At 50.0% G+C, this 27,081-nt stretch overlaps 1 protein-coding gene across 1 annotated transcript in view; it reads right to left on the bottom strand.

The window, feature by feature from the left end:
- The window catches only part of Atp9a (ATPase phospholipid transporting 9A (putative)), a 105,613-nt gene extending 79,957 nt beyond the window's left edge, over positions 1-25,656 (bottom strand). The window contains exon 1 of the mRNA XM_032904735.1: positions 25,525-25,656. Within this exon, the coding sequence (XP_032760626.1) occupies positions 25,525-25,592 (68 nt within the window). The 5' untranslated portion in view covers positions 25,593-25,656. The remainder of the gene's footprint in view (positions 1-25,524) is intronic.
- Between the last annotated feature and the right edge of the window lie 1,425 nt (positions 25,657-27,081).

Here is a 27,081-nt window from a genome sequence, read left to right as displayed (position 1 = left end):
CTTCCCAGGTTATATATATACTCCAGCCACTCCCCAGAGGCCATGTGCAGCTGGAGCAAAACGGTATAAAATGGCAACATACTCAGGACCCTTCCTGCTCTTTCCTTCTATGAGGTAGTCTAAGGCCAGACAGTGATGGCAGCACGCGAGGCTGATCTGAAGGAGGGACGGCTGCTGTGCCGCAGGACCACATTCAGGGCGCAGTAAATTAAGGACCCTGAGTTAACTGAGTGTAGAACGAGGGAGGCCAAGTCTAACCCCAGTTATCTTGCTTGTCCAGTCCCTGGAAACAAAGTTGCGTATTTATTTCAACTCAGATCAGTTTGCCTTTCAGCTGAACTGTATTTACTGGCTGAGAACGGACGGGGCAGGTCATCACAGTTCTGTGTCTGGGTTCAAGCACAGGCCATCCTGAGTACTCACAAGCCAGGTCCTCAGCTGAACCGTGAACACTTGCAGTGACCAACACAACCAAGTTCTGTGGTCTAGTGGAGGGAAACAGCAAACCCTTCCCCAAGCTGGGCGCTTCCGGAAGGATCTACCCTCCTCCTCCTCTTACAGGCCACCACCGATGACCCAACAAACCATTCCATAAAAGCCCAATTTGCTGAATGTGGGAATTCACTGGGCTTAACTATTGTTGTGGGTTTGGTTTATTGCTTGTATTATGTTAATTGGGTTCCCAAAATAATTACAAGAGAATCTGCCTGTAAGACGATGTCGGTCCCTGCCTCCAGTTGTTCTAATTGGTAAAGTTGCCACTAGCCAATGGCTGGACAGTGAGATGGAGGTGGGACTTTAGATTTCTCCTGGCAAGGGAACAGAGGGAAGAAGGATTTAGTACCCCCATGCCTGGGAAGCAGAAGGATCAGACTTGAGACCTGCAGAAGGAGGAGGTTACAATCATGTAAGAGCCAGGGACCCTTCCACTGGGTCTAAGGCAGCCAAGATGGAATCCAGATTTTAGTAATAACTCGGGAGCATTGGAGGGGAGGCATTAACAATGTGGAAGTTTGAGAGTGGCCCAGCCATTGAGCGGATAAAGGCATATTAAATATAAGGCTGTGTGTGTGTGTGTGTGTGTGTGTGTGTGTGTGTGTGTGTGTGTGTGTGCGCGCGCGCCTTTCATTGGAGAATCCACAACATTGGGGGGGGGGTATCAAGGAACTCACGCCGCAGCTGCAGGAGAAATTAGAGGGTTAATCAACTGCTGCTACCACCACAGAAGAAAACAGACTTCTAAGTTGTCCTCTGACCTCCACACATGCGCTGTGCACGCACAAAATAAACAAACGCAAACACACACATCCTAATGGTAAAAAAGCAATCATCTTGTTGCTAGGCAGAAAAAGATGCCGCCGTGGACCAGAAGGAGAGGGGGGAAAGAAAGGGAGGGAAGGAAGGAGTGTGAATCAGATCTTCAGGAAGCGATGCCACTGTCCAAGCACACAAAGACACCAATCCAGATGAGGGTGGTCCTAGTGAGGGCCTGGAGGAGAGCACACAGACCCTCAACATGCCGTAGGGTAGACTCGCACATTCTCCACAAAACTCACTAAGTTCACGTTTCCACCCACTGCCGGATGCTGGCGCATCCCCTGGTCACAGCTGATGGAGCCCATTAGGACTCAGGGACCTGCCAGCATCCCCTGCTGTCCCTGCTTCACTGAGCAGCAGAAGATGACAAGGAGCCGACACCTGGCTGATCTGGACCCAAGCCAGGCTCCCAGGACCTGTGGCTCCATTTCTCTTCGTATTTTCTTCTGCTTGTGTGTGTGTTTGATTCACCATCTATTGTGTAGCCCAGGCTTGACCTGAACTCAATCCTCCTGCCTAAGCCCACACCTGGCTTTTGCTCTGTTTTGTTTAAGGTATCATGCGTTCCGAGATAGCCTCAGACTCACTACATAATTGGGTATGGTTTTAAGCTTCTGGTCCTCCTGCCTCCACCTTCCAAGCGCTGGGATTATTAATGTGTCGCCCCCGGTCCCCTAGTTGATGTTGTACTGCAGATCTAATCTGGGGGGTCTCACAGCTACACATGGACTCCATAACTACACTCCCAGCCCTGCTGGGATGTTCTTTAACACCTAAGGGAACTCACACCACCACAACAAAAACTCTATCCACATTCTACATTGACTGGGGGATGGGCTACCTTTAATAATGAGACACTGAGGGACGAGCACAGTCCCACAGTGCTGAGCTTTGTGGGCGGGGTTAGGTGTTAAGCCAAACACACACACCCGCACACGCGCACATACACAGATGCACGCACACGCACGCACCAAGTGTCAACTCCAGCCCAGGTTAAGAGTAACAGTGGGGCTTTAGATACTCGTCTGATTCCCAGCTGGCTTTTGTGAAAGATAAGATCTGTCTTGCTTAACTACTTTGGGAATATGGAATTATATCCAGGGTTAGGAGAGTACTTTGCGCAGCATAATAGGAATTCAATTAATTATAGGTTTTTCCCACTCCTGGGCATATACCCAAAAGATGCTCCCACATATAACAAGGACACAGGCCCACTATGTTCATAGCAGCCTTATTTATAATAGCCAGAGCTGGAAAGAACCCAGATGTCCCTCAACAGAGGGCTGGACACAGAAACTGTGGTACATTTACACAGTGGAGTCCTACTCAGCTATCAAACTAAAACAATGACTTCATGAAATTCATAAGCAAATGGATGGAACTAGAAAATGTCATCCTGAGTGAGGTAACCCAATCACAAAAGAATACACATGGTTTGCACTCACTGATAAGTGGATACTAGCCCAAAGGCTCAGATTACCCAAGATGCAATCCACAGACCACATGAAGCTCGAGAAGGACAACCAAAGTGTGGATGCTTCAGTCCTTCTTTGAAAGGGAACAAAAATACTCATGGGAGAAAATATAGAGACAAAGTGTGGAGCAGAGTCTGAAGGAAAGGTCACCTAGAGACTGCCCCACCTAGGGATCCATCCCATATACAGACACCAAACCCAGACAATATTGCTGATGCCAAGAAGTGCTTGCTGACAGGAACCTGATACAGCTGTCTCCTGAGAGGCTCTGCCAGAACCTGACAAATACAGAGGCAGATGCTTGCAGCCAACCATTGAACTGAGAATGGGGTCCCCAATGGAGGAGTTAGAGAAAGGACTGAAGGAGCTGAAGGGGTTTGCAACACCATAGGAGGAACAACATCAACCAACCAGAACCCGCAGAGCTCCCAAGGGACTAAACCACCAACCAATGAGTACACATGGAGGGACCCATGGCTATGTAGCAGAGGACGGCCTTGTCGGGCATCAATGGGAGGAGAGACCCTTGGTCCTGTCAAGGCTCAATGCCCCAGTATAGGGGAAGTCAGGGCAGGGAGGTGGGAGGGAGGGGGTGGGTGGGTGAGGGAGCACCCTCATAGAAGCAGGGGGAGGGGGATAGGATAGCAGGTTTCTATTTATATATATATCCAATAAAAGAAAAAATTATAGGCTTTTCTTCTTGTGTGCGTGTTTTCTGAAAACAGAATCACCATGTAGCCCTGGCTGGCCTCAACTTACCATGTAGACTAGGCTGACCTGGAACTCACAGATATATCTGTCTTTGCCTCCTGCACCACCATGTCTGACTATAAGCATTCTCAGGTTTACTTCATGTGTGTAAGGACACTGTGTACCTGGTGCCGGCTGAAACCAAAAGAGGGCACTGGGTCCCCTAGAAGTAGAGTTACAGGTGTGACCTGACATGTGGGGCCTGGGAACCAAACCTAGGCCCTCTTTAAGAGCAGCCAGTGATCCTACCCTCTGAGCCTTCCCACCAGGCCTAGTTTCTTACTCGCTATGTTTAAAGATTTGTTTTTAAAAAAAGAACTTTTTCACAACTCTGTCATCTGCTGAGAGCAACAGCTTTTCAGCCAGATAAAAGGGAGCAGCAGCAAGACGGCTCTGCCGGAGAAGCACTTGAAGATTAAGCAGAAGAGCTCAGAGCCAACTGTGGAAGGAGGAACTGACTCCCAAAGGCAGTGCTCTGACGTCCACATGCACACCATGGCACATACATCACCATCACCATCATCATCACCACCACCACCATCACCACCATCACCACCACCACCATCACAACCATCATCACCATCACTACCATCATCACCACCATCATCATCACCATCACCACCACCATCATCACCATCACCACCACCACCATCACCATCATCACCATCACCACCATCATCACCACCATCACCACCACCACCACCACCATCACCACCATCATCACCACCATCACCACCACCACCACCACCATCACCACCACCACCACCACCATCATCACCACCACCACCACCACCACCACCACCATCACCACCACCACCATCATCACCACCACCATCACCACCATCACCATCACCACCACTACCATCATCATCACCACCACCACCACCATCACCATCATCACCATCATAACGATAAGATAAAGGGACTAGAGAGAGATGGTCCAAGTGTTGAAAGCACAGAAGACCCAAGTTCGGTTTCCAGTACAAATAAATATCCTGTGGCTCTCGAACTGTATCTCAAGTTCCAGGGGATCCCATACCTTCTTTTCAATCCCAGCACTCTGGAGGCAGAGGTAGGAGGATCTTTGTGACTTCTAGGCCAGCCTTGTCTACATAGCAGGTTCCAGGTCAGCCAAGGCTACATAGAGACCCTGTCATAAAACAAAACAAAAAGAAATCCGCTGTGGGGCTGCAGTGCCCAATAGTTCAGACCCAGGAGTTCTGACCTCAGCACAGCAAGAAAATTGTGTGTGCACCTACAGATTTCTACAGATGCGAAAACAGATGTGGATTTTAGCAAATGATTAAAAGTATATTCTAAAATGGCTGGAGGGGCCGACTGAGGAGTACAGGGTGATGAACAGGGGCTGATGGGAACATTAACCGCGAAGGACATACGCTTCTGCACCTATGGGAACATTAACCACGATGCACATACGCTTCTGCACCTATTCTTTTTACGTGAATTAATTTAAAAATAAATAAATTAGAAGCTTGGGCGGTATGATCAGGCAGGGTTCTCATTCAGCATCTATGGGGTTCTAGGTTTTGTCCTTAATAATGCAAAATAAATCAAAGCCCACCATCGTGGCTCACAGCAAGCTCACAGGTCATTCCTTTCTACGTGGCAGGCTGCCAGCTGTGTCTGAGCTGTCTGTGTTGATGATTAACTTTCAAAGGCCTTTCGCATGCCCAGGGCTCCTTCCTCCCGCCCCGCACTTCCTCCTTGATCTAAGCCCATTTGGTCACAGGTTGTAAAACAGGTGTAGCATGCAGCCCGCAGCCAGCACCGGGCACAGCGGGAACCTAGAAAGTGCCAGCAACAGCCGAGTGTGGAGAAGCGTGAGTGTGATCTCAGCTCATGAGCAGCAGACACAGGAGGGTCAAGAGTTCGAGGCTAGCCTAAGCTACACAAGATCATGTCTCAAAAAATAAAAACTGAAAATCCATTTCCAGGGCTGGAGAGATGGCTCAGAGGTTAAAGCCCTGACTGTTCTTCCAGAGGTCCTGAGTTCAATTCTCAGCAACCATGTGGTGGTTCACAACCATCTATAAAGGGATCCGACGTGTACCCGCATACATGAAATAAATAAATCTTTAAAAAAAAGGTCTCCTGGATACCAAAGTCATCAATTAGAACATGGTCTGTACACTTACTAAGTGTAAGTCACACACATACCAATGAGTCCTTCAGCCTCCCGGCAGCCATGTGTGGCTGCCAGCCAGCCCCTCTTGCCCGTGAGAAACAATTTCTCAGAAAGTCTGAAATGGGAAGGACAGGTGGCCATGGCCCAGGGTTCCTTCATACCATCATACTGTGAGGGCTGCCTCTGAGCTCCCAGACTGGCACCCTGGAAGGAACTGAGGGGCAGAAGCAGGTCCACACCAGGTACTCCCAGCGGCAGTTCCTCTCTACTAGCTCCCACCTCCCCACGGGAGTTAACACCTACTCTGTACATCATGGTGCCAAGTTTCAAGGTCCATGGATGGATGCTACACACGTCCCCCGTTCCTTCTTGAATGAGCAGCTGCTTGAATACCACCATGGGAAGGCTGAGGCAGGAGGATCACTACAGGGTCAAGGTGAGGCTGACTGCACAGTGAAATCTTATGTGTCTTAGTTAGGGTTTCATTGCTGTGAACAGACACCATGACCAAGACAACTCTTATTAAGGACAACATTTAACTGGGGCTGGCTCACAGGTTCAGAGATTCAGTCCATTATCATCAAGGTGGGAGCATGGCAGCATCCAGGCAGACATGGTGCAGGAGGAGCTGAGAGTTCTGCATCTTCATCTGATGACTGCTAGTGGAAGACTGGCTTCCAGGCAGGTAGGGTGAGGGCCTTAAAAGCCCACACCCACAGTGACACACCTACTCCAACAAGGCCACACCTCCAAATAGTGCCACTCCCTGAGCTGAGCATATATAAACCATCACATTCCATTCCCTGGACCCTGTAGGCTTCTTCAAACACATGAGTCTCTTGGGGGCCATACTTAAACATAGCACAATAAAAAACACATTTAGTCCAACTTCAAAAGCCCCCATAGTCTATAGCGGTCTCAACAATGTTAAAAGTCAAAAGTTCAAGATCTCTTCTGAGATTCATCCAGTCACTTAACTGTAATCCCCAAAGCAAGACAGGAAACCAGCTGGGCAAACTCCAAACTCTGCATCTCCACGTCTGACGTCAAAGTGGTCTTCAGATCTCCCACTCCTTTCAGCTTTCTTGACTGCAACAAACTTCATTCTCCTGGGCTGGTTCCACTCCCTGTTGGCAGCTTTCCTCAGCAGATAGCCCACGGCTCTGACATCTCTGTAATGTCTTGGGGTCTCCAAGGCAACTTTAAACGTACAGCTTCTTGTTTCAATGTCTGGGATCCACACACGATGATCTGGGCTCCTCCAAAGGGCTGGCATCACTTCTCCAGCTCTGCCCTCTGTAGCACTCTAAGCTCAGGCTGACACCACTCCACTGCTGCTGCGGCTCTTGGGGATCATCCCATGGCACTGGCATCTCCGATGCACTGGCGTCTTCTGCTGCAACGAGGCTTCACCAATAGCCTCTCACAGGATCTCTTCATAGTGCCAGGCTTCAACTCCTTTGCGTGACCCCTTCAGTCCTGGGCCATCAACTACAACTGAGGCTGTACCTTCTCCAATGGCCTTCCATGGCCTCTCACAGTGCCCAGCCTCAGCTTCTCTCTGTGACCCCTTCACACCTTCAAAACCAGTACCACCTGGGAGATTCTTACACATTACCAAGCCGAGCTGCAGCACGAGGTACACCCCTGGCTATCTCTGGAGCACAGCTTCTTTGAGCTCTCAGAAAGCACTTCTAAAAAGGTTTCACCTCAGTGATGCTGGTCTTTTCTTAGTTACTGCTAATTTCTTAGCTCCGGCTAGCCAGCATCAACTGTCCTAGTAGCCCCTTCTATAACTGGGGTCAGAGCCACATGGCTGAGGCTGCTGAGTTCTGCTGCTTGCTGGAGCTAGAACATGGCTCCCTCTTATTCTATTACCAGCTTTTCTGTTTCCAGTTCTCTCACTGCCTAAGCTCGGCTGTCCTGGAACTTGCTCTGAGGACTGACCTTGCACTCAGAGATCTGCAGGGCTCTGTCTCCTGACTAAAGCTTTTCTCTACTTAGAACTTGCTCTGTACCAGGCTGGCCTTGAACTCAGTGATCTGCTTGCTTCTGTCTCCTGGAATTAAAGTCGTGTACCACCTTGCCTGGCCATTTCATTGCCACTTTGCCTCAAGATCCAGATAAAAAAGCCTATGCCCTACATGTCTGGATTGCAGTTCATTCCAGATTAAAAGTCCAAGTGAAAACAATAACCAAGTAATAATAACACCTAATAGGATATAACAATTCTTTGTTCAATGGCAAACGCATAAACAATACACTAAGCTGGGTGGGATCTTGCCACCAAGTCACCACTCCCTTAATCCTTATCTCCTTGAGCACAGGATTCAGCTCCATTCCACTTCCTGGTGTCTTTTTTTTATTTTATTTTATTTATTTCATGTATGTGAGTACACTGTCACTGTCACTGTCTTCAGACACATCAGAAAGGGACATCAGATCCCATTACAGATGGTTGTGAGCCACCATGTGGTTGCTGGGAATTGAACTCAGGACCTCTGGAAGAGCAGTCAGTGCTCTTAACCACTGAGCCATCTCTCCAGCCCCTGTCCTGGTGTCTTTATTACTTGAACCATACATTTTATATTTTTCCTTTCTCAGCTCGATTGTTCAAAACGCTCTTCATGAGACTTAATCAGAGAATGAAGTCCCTGCTGGGCTTTTTTAAAGACTTCCTTTGTCGATGCAATTAGTATAAATCTCTCTACCTTAGCCTCAGGTAGACTCTTCAGACAAGGGCAAAAAGCAGCTACATTTTTTTTTTTACCAAAATATCACAAAAACAGTCTCTAGGCCATGTACTGAAACCTCTTGGGCCTGGTCTGCACAGTTCAAATCACCCTCAGCAACAAAGTCTTCCATATTCCTACTAGGATAGCCTATTAAGCCTCACTTAAAACACTCCACTGCTTTCCAAGTCCTAAGTCCCCAAATCCATATTCTTCCTACAAAAGCATGGTCAGGTCTATCGCAGCAATACCCCAGTCCCTGGTACCAACTTATGTCTTGGTTAAGGTTTCCATGGCTGTGAACAAGCACCATAGCCAAGGCAACTCTTATAACAACTTCTAACTGGGGCTGGCTTACAGGTCCAGAGACTCAGTCCATTATCATCAAGGCAGGAGCAGGGTGGCATCCAGACAGGCATGGTGCAGGAGGAGTTGAGTTCTACATCTTCCTCTGAAGGCCACTAGGAGAAGACTGGCTTCCAGGCAGCTAGGAATGAGGGTCTTAAAGCTCCCACCCCACACCCACAGTGCCACACCCACTCCAAAAAGGCCACACCCACTCCAACAAGGCCACACCTACTCCAACAAGGCCACGCCTCCAAATAGCATCACTTCCTGGGCCAAGCATACACAAACCACCATATCATGTCCCAAAGAAAAATAAAGCACAGCCACAGCCAGGTATGAGGACACAAGACTTAATTCTAACACCTAGGAGGGAAAGGCAGGGGGGAATCCTTTTGAATTCCAGGCCAACGAGGGCTACAAAAAACCCAAACTGGGTCTGGAGAGATGGCTCAGCGATTCAGAGTCCTTCCTCCTGGTGTAAGGAACCAGAGCTCAGTGACTAGCGTCCCCTCAGACTGCTCGCAGCCCTCTGTAGCTTCAGGTCCAAGGGCCCCGACACTCTACTGATCCCCTGGAACCAGGCACATGGTGCACATCCATACAGGAAGGCAAAACACTTGTAATACAAATAAGCAAAATAAGCAAGATCTCCTTTTGGGGGGAGGTGGGTTCCAGACAGGATTTCCTTTTGTAGCTGTCCTAGAAGTGGATCTGTAGACCAGGCTGGCCTTGAACTCACAGATGCCACCTGCCTCTGCCTCCTGAGTGCTGGGATCAAAGCCTGTGCAACAGCTGCCTACTTTTTTTTTTTTTTTTTTTTTTTTTTTTTTTGTAAATAAAAATCCCAAAGGACAACCAAGCACTGGGTGCTGCTAACCTTGGCATTTTCCAGAGATGAACTCACCTGCTCCAGGTCATGGGTAAGAGCACCCGGTCCAAACTTCCACCACATAGTCTTGTTTGCATACAGTCTCTGAGGCCAGTAGTCAGGCCTTGGGGAATGGCCACCTCACGGTGAACTTTCCTCTCCCTTCCCCTGTTCCCATGGAGACCAGCAGCAAGCCACTGCTGCGGTTCAGCTGCAGTGTGGGTGGGGCCTTGTCACGGAGAAGCCTCAGCAAGGCCATAGGAAAGGCTGCCAAGACCTATACAGTCAGGGGGCCAGTGAGTGACCATAACCCCAGCACTTAGGAGGATGAAACAGGAGAATCGGGAGTTCAAGGTCAGCTGTGGCTGCACGCTCCATTCCGAAACGAAATGAAGGCCATAGAAATGCCGTGCCTGTCTCAGGAGGGAGGCTGCAGCCAGGAGGCAGGCCAGGAAGGCCTGAAGTGAGAGTCCACTTTCAGGAGGCAGACACAGGACCCTGGGCGCCCGCTATGCTACAAACCCCCCTTTTGAGGGAAACCAGACGTGACTGCGCCCAGCCCTTTCACTCACAGCACCTTTCACTCACACCTTTATCCCATCCCTGATGGAGACTTTGGGACCAGCCTGGGCTATGTAGTGAGACCCTATCTCAAAAAGACCAGACTAGACTGACTTAGTTTTGTTCACTGGACACACACATACTGAATGAATGGTCACAGATTCCTAAACACACTCAACAGGCCACAAGTTAGCTCACCCAACTGGAGAAGGCCATCAATCCAAGTCCTAACCCTCAAACATGCGGAAATTTAGGCTTTTGTGGAACCTTCCAGAAACCCACATTAAAAAATAAATAAATTAAATAAATAAATAAATATATATATATACACACACATATATATACATATGTGTGTATGTGTGTGTATGTATATATATGTATATACATATATATATATATATATATATATATATATTCAGACCCCTCGAACATCTACTGACTTGAGAATGTGGTCAATAAAAATCCCTCCAAAGACAAGGTTCTCCACAATGGCTTAGCGAGTACAGGGGTCTGCCACCAAGCCTCGTGACTCACTAAGTCCCCAGGCCATGTAGACAGTAGGAGAGAACTAGTTCCACAAAGCTATCTTCTGACCCCCACATGAGGACCATGGTATACACCTACCCCCAACCCGACAAGACAGTAATAAAATGTTCATTTACTTAGACAGGCTCTCACTATGTAGCCCAGGCTGGACGCAAATCAGAGATCGGCCTGACTGCCTCCCAAGCACCTGGACTGAAGGTGTGTGCCACCAGACCTGGCACAATATAGATACGTGTGTGTGTGTGTGTGTGTGTGTGTGTGTGTGTGTGTGTGTGTGTGTGTGTTTTAATATAGTTTATCAAGATTATCTTCAATGCAAAAATTATAATGGACGCTAGTAAAAACAAGCGGATACAAACTCACCAAGGAGGCATCGGAGGGAAACAAACCTAAATGTTAATGGGAAGCCATTGCACTGCACATCCTCAGCTCACAACTTCAGGGAAGTCCAGCTCTGGGGATCCATTGCCCTCTTCAGTCCTGCACCACCACACACGGGCACTTGAGTGTATACACACACACACACACACACACACACACACACACAGAGAGAGATTATTAGAGGTTGAGCTCTATAAAGCTCTATAGAGGTTCACAAAACTCCAGTGAGCTGTGGCACTTGGGGAGCAAATACAAAGGCCCAGGATCCCGACCCTAGCACCCTGATCTGGTGACGGTGACCATTAACTACACCATTAACTTCTCTATAATGGGAATTATCACTTTAATACCCAGAGGGATGGAAGGGCTGCAATTTAAAAAATCCCACTGGGAAGCTTGGGAGCTGACCTACAGCCCTTATCTAAGTCCTCTGAGATAAGGAAAGGGTGAAGCCAGTGTGGTTCTGGGCTGTACGAGGTCTTCCTGGTCCCATAGGCCCTCCTCACTCTAGCACCACTGCACTCAGAAGGACATTCATGACTAAGTTCCCAAGGCTCAGCCATGGGTTAGCGACTGCTGGGAAATCTCGGTTATATGGTAGCTGTGAAGCACCAGCTGGGAGGGGAAGGAGGGACCTTCAACCACCAGGCCAGTGCGGGTTCAGGCTTCGATCTGAGACCCAGGGTCTGAAAAGAGTATAGCGACCTCACAAGGGCTATGGAAGGAAGGAGAGAAAGAAATGGGGGAGGGGGGACAAACAAAGGATGGGAGCCCAGCACAGGGTAAGAGGATGCAGTTCTTTAAGCTCTGTGAGCCTCGTTTTCCCGGCAGCAGGACGGCACGTAATTCCCCAGACAAGTCTTACACACCTAGGGCAGAACATAGACACCTAAGACTCCCAAGTTCACCCAAGCCTTCCCTGGCCACGTGATGTGTCTTGGTGCACACAAGCTGCCACCACCAGGAGTATGGCTCTGGTGTCCCCAGCACCGAAGTTGCCAGCCATGGAGTCGGTGCGCAGTAAATATTTACGGAGCGCTTGAATTCGTGAGTCACGGGGGCTATTTTTAGCCTGCGTGCTATGCTATAAATTTCGGTTGACTTTTGGGTGAGCGTGCATTGCGAGCAGATAGGAACGCCTTGGCTGACCTTCTGTGAGATGGGATACAGAACCAGGCGCGTCCCTGGCTGGGCTGCCTTACATGATATGAGAGGCTGTCTCCCTGACTCTTTCCCTCTTGTCTCTGGTGTCCCTGTGCTTTGGACCACAGAATTCAGAAGCATACTGGGAACAAACCTGTGAAAACGCAACGCTCTTCTTCCACAAACTAGAAACACTAGTGCCTTTGTTCTTTTTTCTTTCCAGTCCAAGGCTTGGTCCTAGTTAAGCACTAGCTCTGCCATTGAGGCACTGGGCCTCAACAATGTCATTCTGTTTTAGTCAGGGTTCCTATTCCTGCACAAACATCAGGACCAAGAAGCAAGCTGGGGAGGAAAGGGTTTATTCAGCTTACACTTCCACATTCTGTTCATCACCAAAGGAAGTCAGGACTGGAACTCAAGCAGGTCAGGAAGCAGGAGCTGATGCAGAGGCCATGGAGGGATGTTACTTACTGGCTTGCTTCCCCTGGCTTGCTCAGCTTGCTCTCTTATAGAACCAAGGACCACCAGCCTGGAGATGGCGCCACCCGCAATGCGCTGGGTCCTCCCCCGCCCCCTTGTCATTAATACAGAAAATGCCTTACAGCTGGGTCTCATGGAGGCATTTCCTCAAGGGAGGCTCCTTTCTCTGGGATAACTCCAGCTTGTGTCGAGTGGACACACAAAACCAGCCAGTACAACCATTTAAAATGTTGCTTGTGCAAGGCATGATGTGCACACTTGGCAATCCCGGCCCTCTGAGACAGAGACCACAGGACGGCTTAAGTCTGAGGCCAGCCAAGGCTGTAACGCAAGACCCTGTCTTAAAAGGGAAAAAAGGGGGACTTGGCGGCAGCATGTGGTGGCTGTCATCCGTAATCCCAATACTCTGGAGGATGAGGCAGGAGGATTACTCTCATTTCAAGGCCAGCCTAGAATACGAAGTGAGGCCTGTCTCAAAAGCAAAGCTGAAATGCTGGCTCCTCAGCCACCACGGAGCAGACGGAACACCATTGCCGTTTGCCTCTTGTGCTTCTATCTTCCTGCTGGGGGCATATGGTGCTAAGTCCCGCCTCTCCCACAAGCTAAGCAAGCGCTTCCCCTACACTTCTCTGTGTGTGAAGAGGCCCGCGTGCAGCACATATTTACACATAAGGCTGGCTTTTAATGCTTTGTTTCTGAGGCAGGGTCTTATATGTGCACTTGGCTGCCCTGGAACTCACTCTGTAAGACCAGAAACTCATACCCTTGGGATTCATGGAGATCACCCTGCCTCTGCCTTCCAAGGGCTGGGATTAAAGGAGGGTACCACGGCAACAGATGACAAAGAAAGTTTTGTTTGTTTTTTAATTCAAAGACTTGACTGTCTCAAGGCTAAAACGTGGCCGGTCCGTGGTGGCGCAAGCTTTCACTCTCAGCACTCTGGAGGCAGAGGTGGTTCTACGTCTGAGTTCAAAGCCAGCCTGGTCTACAGAGTGAGTTCCAGGACAGCCGGGGGCCACACAGGGAAACCCTGTCTTGAAAAAACGAAACGAAACAAAACAACAAAAAGTTAAAGTGTGTTCCAAGTCAATGGCCTCATTTTAAAGGGTGAGAACGGGGGCTGGAGAGACGGCTCAGAGCGTAAGAGCACTGGCAGCTCTTACCAAAGGCCAGGGTTCAGACCGCAGCACCCTCATGATGGCTCGCGGGCGCCTGGGACCCCATCTCCCTCCTCTGGCTTCTGTTGGCACTGCATACACATGGTGCACAGACGTACATGCATCTGATAGAACATAAAGTAGCCTCATCAACTTCAAAATGAAGTAGATAAACTTGAGCGTAAACACTCGAAAATGTTCTACTTTCTCTCATCAACATGAACATTACTCGTGGGGTGCAGATCACTACCAGCTCTGAAAACAGACACCACTTCTGCGAACGTGAAGTTTCGAGTGTCACCAGCTTGCACAGAGGGTGTGGCTCAGACAGCAGAATGCCCTAGAACCCATCTCCAGCCCCACAAAAATCCCGGAGTTGGTGGCGCACGTCTGCAAGCCCAGGGCTCAGGAGGTGGAAGCGGTATGATCAGCAGCTCAACACATTTTCACTGATTTTATTTTATATGAGAGTAAGAGGAGAAGGGACTGGGGAAAAGGGACAGGGAGGGGGGAGGCACACCGTGCTCAGAGGACAGCTCTCCTATCACCACAGGGGTCCTAAGGATCGAACTCAAACCTTTGGGCTTGGCTGCAAGCGCCTTTACCTGCTGAGCCATCTCCCCGGCCCCTGCTTAGAAGAAGCTCTTAGATCCGGACTGAACTCATCGGCATCAATTTAAAATAAAGTATTACTAGGAGCAGTGAGGTAGAACTCTGGCCAACATGGCAGCCAATGGCTGCTTTATGATGTTTCTGTGTTGTTGCAAAAGATCAGAAGTTTAGACACTAAACAATAAAAACATGTTTTGTTCAATTATGACCGTGTGAATCTAAGATCAAGGTAGCCGCTCTCGGTGACTGGGTCCCTCGATTGTATTTTCCCGTGCACTGTTGAGGTCCCCAAGGCTGGATCTAGCCCCTCTGACCATCTTTTTTTTTTTTTTTTTTACTATTTATTTATTCTATCTACGTGAGTACACTGTCACTATCCTCAGACACACCAGAAGAGGGCATCAGGTCTCATTACAAATGGTTGTGAGCCCCCATGTGGTTGCTGGGAATTGAACTCAGGACCTCTGGAAGAACAGCCAGTGCTCCTAACCACTGAGCCATCCCTCCAGGCCCCCCTCTGACCATCTTGTTCTATCTTTACTACATTTTTATGTGGCTATTTGTATATGGGGGGGGGATATGTGTATGGGGCCGCCTGCTTGTCACAGCACACACAGGGAGGTTAGGAGACAGCTCTTGGGGCCCCGTTCTCAGCTTGGGTCATCAGACTCCCCTTTACCCCTGACCATCTTAACAGCCCATGACTTGCTTTACTTTTATTCTGTGTGTACAGTTGTGTTTTATCGTAATGATGTCTTTAATGGCCTTCCAAATAAAGTCTATATAAAGTGTGGGGGATTTCTATATAGGAATCTGGGGTGGGGAACACGGTACAGCCTGTGCTACTTCTCGAGCAAGCCCAGAGAATATGGAGAGACCCTGGGTTAGAGTAGAAAGTTAGGGGAGAGCAGGGGACACGGCCCGGAGAAGCAGACCTGATCTAAACAACAATGCAAAGTAAGGCGTTTCTCCCCATTCTAGATTAAAAAGCCGATCTCACTATGGGGAACAGTGTCCAGATACACAAGGTTTGGCTTGGTTTGAAGACAGATGAGACACTTTGAAAACCCAGTGGAACAGGGCCACTAAAGGGAGTGCAGACTGCATGTGACCAGGGTAACTCTGCCCCATTAAGAGCCATTTACCAAAGCCGGGGAACTTTGCTGGCTGTCAACGCGTAGGGGTGGGGCAGTGCTGGAATCCAGTGGGTGGAGCCTGGGATGTCACCGCCCTCTATGAGGTCAGAGGACAGCCCATCAAACCCTGAGCATCTTTACCGCTGAGGATGAAGAGGAGAGCAGCTCACCCTGGCCAAGCCTGACTTCATTGATTGTTGCCACAAACTGCCCAGAGGCTACCAGACTCAGCCGCAGCAGGATGCTGTTCCCACTGCCTCTCCTCAGGGAGAGCAGCCAACGGCTAATCTCTGAGAGGCAAGAGGGAAGCTCGGTGTCTAGGGAGTCCACCTTTCCGGCTCTTGCTGGAAGCCTCCTTCCCTGGTGGCATTCCTCCAGCTCTCCTCCCCCACCCTCACGCCCTCTCCCTCCCTGTCCAATTCTGGTGAGAGAGAGAAATAAAGGCAACGTTAAGGTTTCCAGGCCTCCTCTGACTCCAGGCTCAGGGATCTACTGCTGTCATCTAGCCTTCGAAGACCTCTGCCCACAGGTGATGTCACACACACACACACACACACACACACACACACACACACACACACACTCATTTAAAAATTTAAAAATAATAAAAGATTACCAGTCTGGGATATAGTGCAAACAGGAGAGGGCCTGCCATGCATGAAGCAAGCCTTGGGATCCAACCCTAGGAACAAATAAACCAGCTGTGGTGGTGCAGGCCTGGAATCACAGCGCATAGGACCCACATGGAGGCAGAAGGGTCAGAGGTTCAAGACCATCCCAGGCTACATGCTAAACTGTGAAGCCGAAAATACCTGAAACTCCGCTACACGCATGCACACGTGAGGGCACACGCGCACACACACTCACACACATGTACACACACACAAGCACAAACATACATGCATGCACACTGCCAGACTTTAGCGGACCCTTTGGCAGAACGCAAACGTCTTTCAGTCTTTGCATGGTGAGATTTTCTCATTTCCTTCCAAGACCTCCTGGCTTGAACACTGCCCGTCTGTCTGGTGGGAGTCAGTTATCACAGGCCACTGTCCCTTGAACGGCCTCCTAGCTTTCTTTCAAATGACCCTTGTTTTCATGTACGCCAGAAAAAAGAGCCTCCCTGTCACCACCACGAGGAGAACGCGAATATCACTGGGCACCGCGGAGCCACACAGGTAACTCGGTTTCCCGGGGCCTGTCCTTGCACACCTGCGCAGGGCTTGTCAACTCACACAGATCACAGAACGGAAACCTGTAATAAAAACTAGCTTCCAGCCTTAATGTGAGGGGAGGCGCTTCACCTTACAGCAGCTTGATAAGCCTCGCTTGGTTGCTGCCCCTGAGTGGCTTGCCCTGTTCTGAAGAAAAACATAGGAGGATGGGGAGGGGGGAATGAAGAGATAGAGGAGGAAAACTGAGGTCAGGACTTAATATATGAAAGAATAAATTGATTTAAAAAGGAAAAACTAGCAGCATTCCGTAAAGGCAATACAACGGATCCTTTTTTTTTTTTTTTTTTTTTTCCGGAGCTGGGGACCGAACCCAGGGCCTTGCGCTTACTAGGTAAGCGCTCTACCACTGAGCTAAATCCCCAACCCCACCGATCCTTTTTTTAAGACCAAGTCTCAGGTAGCCAAGGCTAGTCAGCCTCAAACTCGCTATGTAGCCGAGGTTGGCCTAGAATTCCTGATCCTCCTGCCTCTACCTCCCCAGTTCTGGGATTATAGGTTTGCATCACCTGATTAAAACCAAACTTCTTCTTTAAAAACTAAACCAAAGCTGGGTGTCGTAGAAAACGCCTTTAACCCTAGCACTTGGGAGGCAGAGGCAGGCAGACCTCCGAGTTCAAGGCCAGCCTGGTCTACGTCGAGAGTGCTAGGACAGTCAGGGCTACTCGGAGAAATGCTGTCTTGAAAAACAAACAGCAAGAATAAAAACTAAACCAGAGTTCTTCTGGGCTGGAGAGATGGCTCAGTGGTTAATTAAGAGCACCGACTGGGGGTTGGGGATTTAGCTCAGTGGTAGAGGCTTGCCTAGGAAAGCGAAGGTCCTGGGTTGGTCCCCAGCTCTGAAAAAAAAAGAACCAAAAAAAAAAAAAAAGAGTACCGACTGCTCTTCCAGAGGCCCTGAGTTCAAATCCCAGCAACCACATGGTGGCTCACAGCCTCTGTAATGGGATCTGATGCCCTCTTCTGACCTGCAGCAGGCATACACGCAGGCAGAACACTGTATACATAATAAATAAATCAATCTTAAACCCAAAGCCCCAGGGGCAAGAATAGCTCACTAGAACAGCACCTGCCCAGCATGCACAAGGCCCCAGGGACAATCACTAGCACTGGGCACTGCTCCAAAGCTGGCATTCTGGAGATGGAACTGGAGGAAGGCTGTGGACTGTGAGTTCAAGGTCAGCCTGGAATCCCACCCCTACCCCTCAACTGCCGGCTGAAGGTGGAATCCGGAGAAACATGCTGGGGAGGCCCAGCTTCAAAATGAACAGCAAGCGAAGAGCAACGTCCACTTCACCTGAGGCAGAAGGCACTTCCTGTCTGTGACTCAATCTGAATGGCTACAAAGAGCACTCAGTGTTTGCTCTGAGAGCGGCTGAAGGCGCACGGGCTGCTCGGCAGTGGATTCCTTCCAACTGTGGCTCCAGTCAATGTCAAACTGCAGTGGTTCCTCTCTGTGGGGACCGACCGGCTCCGATGGTTTCCCCTCCCCCCTCCCCTGGGGCCCTACCTGGGCTGGCATTCACACATCCTCTGATATCCACAAGGACAGGCGCATCCGGTCTCCCTGAGTGCCAGAGGGAGGGGCTCTGTGGCTGGCAGCGGATGGCACAAAAGAGCTGGCAGAGGTGCACAGAGATCACTTCCTGATGGGCTGCGGCCAAGGCTTCTTCCCACTGTTTGTACCCAAGACCGCAGAGCTCTTCTAGGGACACCTCAACCCGAGTGGGAGAAGGCAACCAGGAGGGAGAATGGCTCTAGACTTCAGCCAGCGGGCGGGCGGCGGTGGAGTCTCCTCCCCAAACACACCCCAGAACACTAGGCAAGATGGCCACCCTCTTCACGAGGAACAAAGGAGTTTATTGAACACATTCTGGGTGTGAGAGCTCACAGCTGGGATCCCAGGGTAGCACTACAGTCTGTAGCCAGCCTGGGCTACAAGAGACCCTGTCTCAAAAGAGGCCAAAACTGGGCTGGAGAGATATGTCCACGAGTGGCTAAAGCACTGTGTCTGCCACCTGGCTCTTCTAGACGTGTTTGGTTTTGTTTGTTTGAACACAGCGATTGTCATGCTCACAGCGGTGGCACCTAACGCTAACCCCTAACCCCTAACCCCTATCCCCGCAGATCTCTGAGTTCCAAGCCAACTTGGTCTACAGAGTGAGTCCAGACAGCCAGCGTTGGTTATACTGAGAAATCGCATCTTGAAAGAACAAAAAAAAAAAAAAAAAAAAAAGGAAAACCAAACAAACAACCCAGAAACAGAGCTGCAATCAACTTCCAAGATGTGAGTGGCTCATAAGAGGCAAACCTATTCCCTTTCAGCACAGGAGAGGTTTAATGGGACTAAACTTCTCTTCCCTGAAGGATCCAGGGAGAGTCATTTCCCACCTTTTTTTTTTTTTTTAAAGATTTATTTATTTTATTTATATGTTAGTACACTGTAGTTCTCTTCAGACACACCAGAAGAGGACATCCCATTACAGATGGTTGTGAGCCACCATGTGGTTGCTGGGATTTGAACTCAGGACCTCGGGAAGAGCAGTCAGTGCTCTAACCACTGAGCCATCTCTCCAGCCCCATTTCCCATCTTCTTAAGGCCTCCCAGCCACTCGACACCTGACTCCTTATTCCGAGATAACTACAGGGCATCTTTAAAAAAAAAAAAATTGTTCTTTAAATGACTGATTTACTTTTCTGTTGCTGTGACAAAAGACCATGGCCAAGCAACTTACAAAAGACAGCGTTTAAATGTGTGCCAAGGTTCCCAAATGACAGAGGACAGCTTCCAGGAGTCACTTCTCTCCTTCTGTCACTGAGCCACGGAACTCACTCAAGTGATCAGGCAGGTGCCCTGAGCCATCAGTGGGCCCTCTGTCTTAGTCAGGGTCGCTCCTGCTGTGAGGAAAGTGCCATGAGCAAAAGGGAGTTAGGGAAGGAAGGATTTGTTTGGCTTACACTTCCAATCATGGCCCATCCCTGGAGGAAGTCAGGACAGGAACTCAAACCTGGAGGCAGGACCTGATGCAGAAGCCAAGGAGGGGCCCTACTTACTGGCTGGATTCCCCTGGCTTGCTCAGCTTGCTTTCTTATAGAACCCAGGACCACCCACCCAGGGGTGGCCCCACCCACAATAACCGGGCCCTCTCCCCATCAATCATTAGGAAAGTGTCCAATGGTGGACCTTACTAAGGCATCTTCTCAGGTGAGGTTCCCTCCTCTCAGATAATCCTAGCTTGTGTCGAGTATGTGTGAATATTTGGCGGGCAAGGATACAGGTGCCTATAGAAGCCAGAAGCTAGAATCACAGACCACTGTGACCCATTTGGTGTGGGCCTGGAGCACACAAAACTCTTGTCCTCTGGAAGAAGAGCAAATATTCTTAACCTCTGAGCCATCCTCCCGGCCTTTTGTTTTGTTTTGTTTTGGGGGGTGTCTCGTGTAGCCCACGCTACAGGGTGGATGAGATGACAAACTCCTGATCCTCCTGCCTGAATTCTCAGCGAGCTTTCTCCACCGCCATCCCCCCTTCACCCATTTCCTGAGAGAAGAGATTTTACTCTATAGCCTGGCCTAATCTAAAACTCATTAAATGGTTGAAGATAACCTGGGATTTATCCTTCTGTCTCCCAGAGAGCTATGATTATTGGTTTTTCTCCATCCTATCTGGTTTCACGTGGTGCTGGGATTGAACCCAAGGCCTCCCATATGCTAAGCAAACAAGCGCTCTACCCACTGAGCCACAGCCTCAGCACCAGTGAAGCCATTCACTGTTTCAGATACAGGCATACCGTGTTAGAACGTATACGACATAGAAGATGCATACGTGTTTATACCATGAGCTCTTCTTCGTCAGTCCACTTCCTACGCACAAAATAGTAGTCTCCAAATGTTAACACAGCAAACGTCAAAATCATCTTCATAAAACGGGCCACGAAAGCTGTGGTTTGACATGACCTGGTAAATCTTAGGTCAGCTGGAGCCCCAGCTCCTTAGCTTCCTGCAGTCTCACGCGTGGCCTCCCTCTGATGGAATGCTTTCTACATGCAAACAACAAAGTCCTGAATCTCAAAGGCCCTCTCCTCTCAAAAGAACACCCACGGGTTAGGCTGGGGACATAATTCAGTGTGTGGGTGCTTGCTTAGCACACGGGAAGCCCTGGACTCCATGCCCGGCACAGCATAAACTGGGCATGGTGGTGCATGCCTTTAATCGTAGCCCTCAGGATGCAAAAGGCACACTGTGAGTTCAAGACCAATCTGATCTGCAGAGCAAGGTCCAGGGCAGCTACACAGCGAAACCCTGTCTCAAAATAAAAATCAAAGGGCTGACTCAGCGGTTAAGAGCACCGACTGCTCTTCCAGAGGTTCTGAGTTCAATTCCCAGAAACCACATGGTGGCTCACAACCATCTGTAATAGGATCCAATGCCAGCTTCTGGTGTGCATGAAGACAGCGCCAGTGTACTTATATATAATAAATAAATAAATCTTTAAAAAAAAAAAATAAATATCAGAAGAGTAGCTTGGACACCCTATACCATCAGACCCAGGCAATGCCTGAGGCGTGTTAATGCTTACTGCATGGGCTAAGTCTCGAACCAACAAAACATATTTCATTTTAATAATTTCCACTTTAAAGTTAAAAAGAACCTATGGGGCTAAGGCGGTAACTCATAAGAGCCCTGGCGGCTCTTACAGAGAACAAGGGTTCATAACCAGCAGCCACATGGCAGCACACGACTGTCTCTGATGCCAGTCCCAGGGGAGCCAACAGATTCCTATGGCCTCCAAAAATCACTGCACACATGATACATGCAGCCGAATACCCACACACATAAAATAAACATAAGGAAGACAGGAAGACAGACAGACAGACAGACCTAGATTCAGAGAACTTAAAGCAGCTTTTCCAAGCTCTCCCAGCTGAGAGACAGCAGCTGCCTTGAACCAGCTCCTAGACTCTGTCCAGGCAGCCAAAGACCTTTGACATGGAATGCTGCTCAACCAGAAGCTAAGGTCATGATGTCATCAAATGGTTTCCAGCCATGTGGTGTGAATGTCTTGCTTCCGGACTGGACCTTTCCGACAGTCTTCCCCTCCTCCGACTGATGGCTCTGGGGCCAGCCAAAACCTCGGCACTGGAGGGGAATCTCTACGATGTGTCACTATATTTGTGTTTTCGTTTGAGACAGGGTCTCATGCAGCCCAGGCTGGTCTCAAACTCAAGAGTGAGCCGTCTCTCTCACAGTTTTGTGGGGACTGCCAGGACGCCCAGCAGAGACTGGGGCCACCAGTTTCCTCTCTGCTCACTCCACTGGCCAGTTATGATTGAGGAAGACCAAATTCTCACCTTAGGCTGGAGTGACGCCTAAGAAGATTGAGGCCATCTTCTGACCCCTACAGATACTCCACGCGCCTGGTGCGCATATACACAGGAAACATTCATAAAATAAAAGTAAGTTTTACAAAAAAATCGAGACCTGGCTGGCCTGGAACTCAGATCCACCTGCCTCTGCCTCCCAAATGCTGAGGTTATGGGTATTTGACACGGCACCCACTTTTGGTTTAGTTTTTAAAAGAAAAAGATTAGTTTTAACCAGACAGGTGGTGCATACCTATAATCCCAGCAGTGTGGAGGCGGAGGCAAGAGGATCAGGAGTTCTAGGCCAGCCTTAGCTACATAGTGAATCTGAGGCTGACTAGCCTTGGCTATATAAGACTTGGTTAATAAGAGATGCCCTCTTCTGCCCTGAGGGCACCGCAGATATGGTGCACACACACACACACAAATGTAGGCAAACACAAACACACACACATAAATGTAGGCAAAACACACACACATGTAAAATAAAAACAAACCGATCTTTATTTTTTATTTGTGTGTGTGTGTGTGTGTGTGGATATGTGTTTGCACACGTGCAAGCACGAGGGGGTGGTATATGTCTGAGTATGAGGGGGGGTGTTTATGTGGGAACACGTATATGCAAATGTTTTGCATATGTGTATGTATGTGCACCGAGTATATCTATGAGCATAGGGGCCTAGTGCTCATAGAAGTCAGGAGAGTACTTCAGATCCTCTGGAACTGAAGTATTAAACGGATGGTTCTGAGCCACCATGTACGCCGCTGACAGTAATCACACCTGGGTTCTCTACAAGAGCAACAAGTGCTCCTAACTGCTAAGCAGCCCGTAAACCAGACTTTAAATAAACGACTTATTTTATGTGTGTGGGTGGGTTCAGGGAAACACCAAGGTGCTATGTGGAGCTCAAGGTCCAGCTCAGGTCACCAGGTCCAGCAGCAAACATCTCTCTTCAGAGCCATCACCAGAGGCCTCACTCTGTAGTTCTGCCTACTCTTTTTTTTTTTTTTTTTTTTTTTTGGAGCTGGGGTCCGAACTCAGGGCCTTGCACTTGCTAGGCAAGTGCTCTACCACTGAGCTAAATCCCCAACCCCCAGTTCTGCCTACTCTAAAACTCTCTCCGTAGACCAGGCTGGCCTCAAACTCACAAAAGATCCACCTACCTCTGCCTCCTGAGTGCTGGGACTAAAGGCGTACGCCACCACTGCCACCCATGACTTTTTTTTTTTTTTTAAAGTTTTATTTATTTATTTCATGTATGTGAGTACACTGTAGCTGACTTCAGACATTACAGATGGTTGTGAGCCACCATGTGGTTGCTGGGAATTGAACTCAGGACTCTGGAAGAGCAGTCGCTGCTCTTAACCGCTGAGCCATTGCTCCAGCCCGACTTTTTTTTTTTTTAAGATTTATCTTATGTATTAAGTATACGTTGCTCTCTTCAGACACACCAGAAGAGGGCATCGGATTCCATTACAGATGGTTGTGAGCCACCATGTGGTTCCTGGGAATTGAACTCAGGGCCTCTAGAAGAACAGTCAGTGCGCTCAACCACTGAGCCATCTCTCCAGCCCCTCATGATTTTTTTTTTTTTTTTTTTTTTTTTTTTGGTTCTTTTTTTTTCGAGCTGGGGATCGAACCCAGGGCCTTGCGCTTCCTAGGCAAGCGCTCTACCATTGAGCTAAATCCCCAACCCCATGATTTTTTTAATATAAAATTATCTGCCCTACTCCTGCTAGGCCTCTGAAAATCAAAGCACATTCTATCCTGTAAACCAGCCGACTTAAGCGGATTGCTCAAACTCTTCTGAAATGCACTGACCCAGGCCCTCAACCAGGACTCCCATCTAAAGTCAGGAAGGGGCCTCTGGAAAGATACACAAAAGCTGGACCTGGTGGCAAAGGGACGTCATCCCGCCTAATCTACTAGGGTGGCTGAGGCAGGAGGGTCACAAGTAAGTCCCTCCTGGAGAGCATTCAGAGCCAGGAGAATTTCAGTGAGAACCCAACTCAAATAAAAGGCAGAAGAAGCTGGATGTCCGATACAGCTGAGTGTTTTACAGCGCTTGCCTGAGCCCAACCCCCAACACTGGAAAAGAAACAAAGACAACACCGTTTGCTAGCACAGGACCTCAGCTTCTTGTATCAGAACCCAAGGGCACTCAGGCACTTAAGGAAGGCCGCACAGCATTCCGCAAAGCCTATACACCTCCCCCCCTAGATTGTGCACGCCACCCAACGCCATGTAAATACTACATAATGGATCACACCGGCCCATGAAGGCATGCTGACACGCTCAGGATACAGGTCATTTCCATTCTTCACATTTCAGAAATCAGCAGGTAGCTGAATCTGTGAACAGAGGCCACAGATGAGACCCCAAGATTCTCATTTTATGGTCTTTCAGGGATGGCTTCAAGTTCCCCAGGTAAACACCTGCACCTGCACACCTATTAGTCAGCCCTTGTTTAAGTCAGATTTTCCTGACAATCACCAGGCACAGTCTGCATTTAATAAGGAGACACGAGTCAACCGTGGCACATTAGTCTGCTGATCTTACTAATTAAAATGTTTATTGCGGGGGGTGGGGGGTATTGGGGTGGGGGGTACTGGGGTGGGGTTCCAGGCAGAGCTCTGAAGAAGTGTCTTCATAAAAACACATATTCTGGGGGCTGGGGGTGTAGCTCAGTGGTAGAGTGCCTAGCAGGCTGAAGGACCCGGGTTTGGTCCCTAGCACCATCAAAACCCAAAACAACAAGAAAGCCAGCAAACACAAACACCACCCGCAGGAAGTATGGGGCAGGAAACGTGGGAACCGTCTTCCAGCACCTTCCCGCCCCCGCCCCCACCGTTTCCGTTTCCCACTCAGTAGAATTGAACCGAAGCCTCAGGGAAGCCAGGCACAAAGAGCCCACAAGATGGCAGCTGGCATGTCTCCTTCTTACACGGATACCTGGTTAGCAGCCCCACCCAGCTCCGGCGTACCGCGGCCCAGCCACAGGGAACCCCGGAGAGGGCGCCCCAGGCCCCGCCCAGCCGCATCGCCTCACCTGCGCGGCCCGTAGAAACGCACCTCCCAGGTCCCACCCCCAGGGGCTCCGATTGGCGGGTGGAGGCGCAGTCTGGGACTCTGCGATCTCTCCAGCCTGACCCCTGTCCCCAAGGGATCGGACCCGCCCGGGCCGCCAGCCCCTGGGGGGTCCCCCGCATGGCGGGACAGGCTCCCAGGGGCCGCGGCAGGTGTCCCCTCCTCCCTGCCCCCGGCCCGGCCACTCACCCCGCGCGCGGCCTACTGTCCACCCGCTTCTTGTGGCGCACGGGCTGCAGCGGGATGCTGTCCGTCATGTCGCCGCCCGCCGCGCCCCCTGCGCTCCCCGCGGCCTCCGCGCCGCCCCGGGGCAGGGGGAGGAGGCGCCGGCAGCGGGCGGGCCGGGCCCTGCAGCGCAGGGGCGAGGTCGCGAGCGCCGGGCCACGCGCGGAGCCGCCCGCGCGGCCCGACCGACGGACACAGCCGCACCATGGGCCCCGCTCCGCGCTGCGCCCACGCGCGCGCCCGCCGCCCGGGGCCGCCGCAGTGTCCCCGCCCCGGTCCGCGCCGCGCGCCCCCACGCGCGCCCACCCGGCCCACGCCCCCTGCCGTGTCCGTGCGCGCGAGCGCGAGCGCGCGCCCCGCTGCACTCACCCCACCCCGGGCATTCTCTCCTGCTCGCTCCGAGCCGTGTGCACACACCCCGCCCTGCTCACCCCACCTCCACGCCGCGGCCACCCGCACACACAGCGTGCCTGCTCTGCTGCACCCTGGGTCTCACGCTCGGGTCCCCCGAGTTTCCGGCCGGGGTCGGGGGGCGAAGATGGGAAGGTTTTCGGACCCCTACACACCCTCTTCCACCACACCCCTCGCTCCAGCAGTTTCCTAAATCACAATAACAGACTCAGCTGCGCCTTCACCCAAACACCCAGACACAGTCCTGCTCCACCACTGATCGCGTGCACAGGCTCTGCGTCTGTCAGTCTGTCTCTATCTCGCAAAGGAATTTGTGAAAATAAAAACACTCAAGGCGTTTTAAGAGCAGCCACCATTGCTTGACACACCTGCAACTTCAGCCCCTGTGGATGGAGACCCTCTGGTGGCCTCCCAGGGCACCTGCGCACTCGCGGCATACACTCAACACAGGTATTTGCTATTTTAAAAATCATGAAAACAAACCTTTAAAAAAATATATCAGGGGTTGGAGAGATGACTCAGTGGTTAAGAGCACTGACTGCTCTTCCAGAGGTCCTGAGTTCAATTCCCACCAATCACATGGTGCCTCACAGCCATCTGTAATGGGATCTGATGCCTCTTCTGGTGTGTCTGAAGACGGCTACAGTGTACTCACATACATGAAATAAATAAATCTTTTAAAATATCAGTACTTAAGATTGGCGAATCTGTTTTAATATAATTGTCAAGTTGAGAAGTGTTTTGTAGGGATTTAGCTCAGTGGTAGAACGCTTGCCTAGCAATTGCAAGGCCCTGGGTTCGGTCCCCAGCTCCGGAAAAAAAAGAGAGAGAGAGAGAGAGAGAGAAGTGTTTTGTATTTAAATAGGTATGCTCATTTCAACACTCTTTATTAATAAAATGTATTTCAATGTCAAAAAGAAATTCAATACATAGGAACCAAGTTTGGTGCCGTATGCCTTTGATCCCAGCGGTTGGGAGGTAGAGGCAGGCTATCGGAGTTCTGGTCTACAGAGCCTTGGTCAGCCAGGGATACACAGAGAAATGCTGTCTCAAAAATAAAAACAAATAAAAATTTAAAAATCAGCATATAGCGGGCCAGAGACATGGTTC

The sequence above is a fragment of the Rattus rattus genome, chromosome 5 (genome assembly GCF_011064425.1).
Source record: "Rattus rattus isolate New Zealand chromosome 5, Rrattus_CSIRO_v1, whole genome shotgun sequence".
Classification (NCBI taxonomy): domain Eukaryota; kingdom Metazoa; phylum Chordata; class Mammalia; order Rodentia; family Muridae; genus Rattus; species Rattus rattus.
The sequence above is the reverse complement of the archived record's forward strand: the minus strand, read 5'-3'. Positions and strand labels throughout refer to the sequence as shown.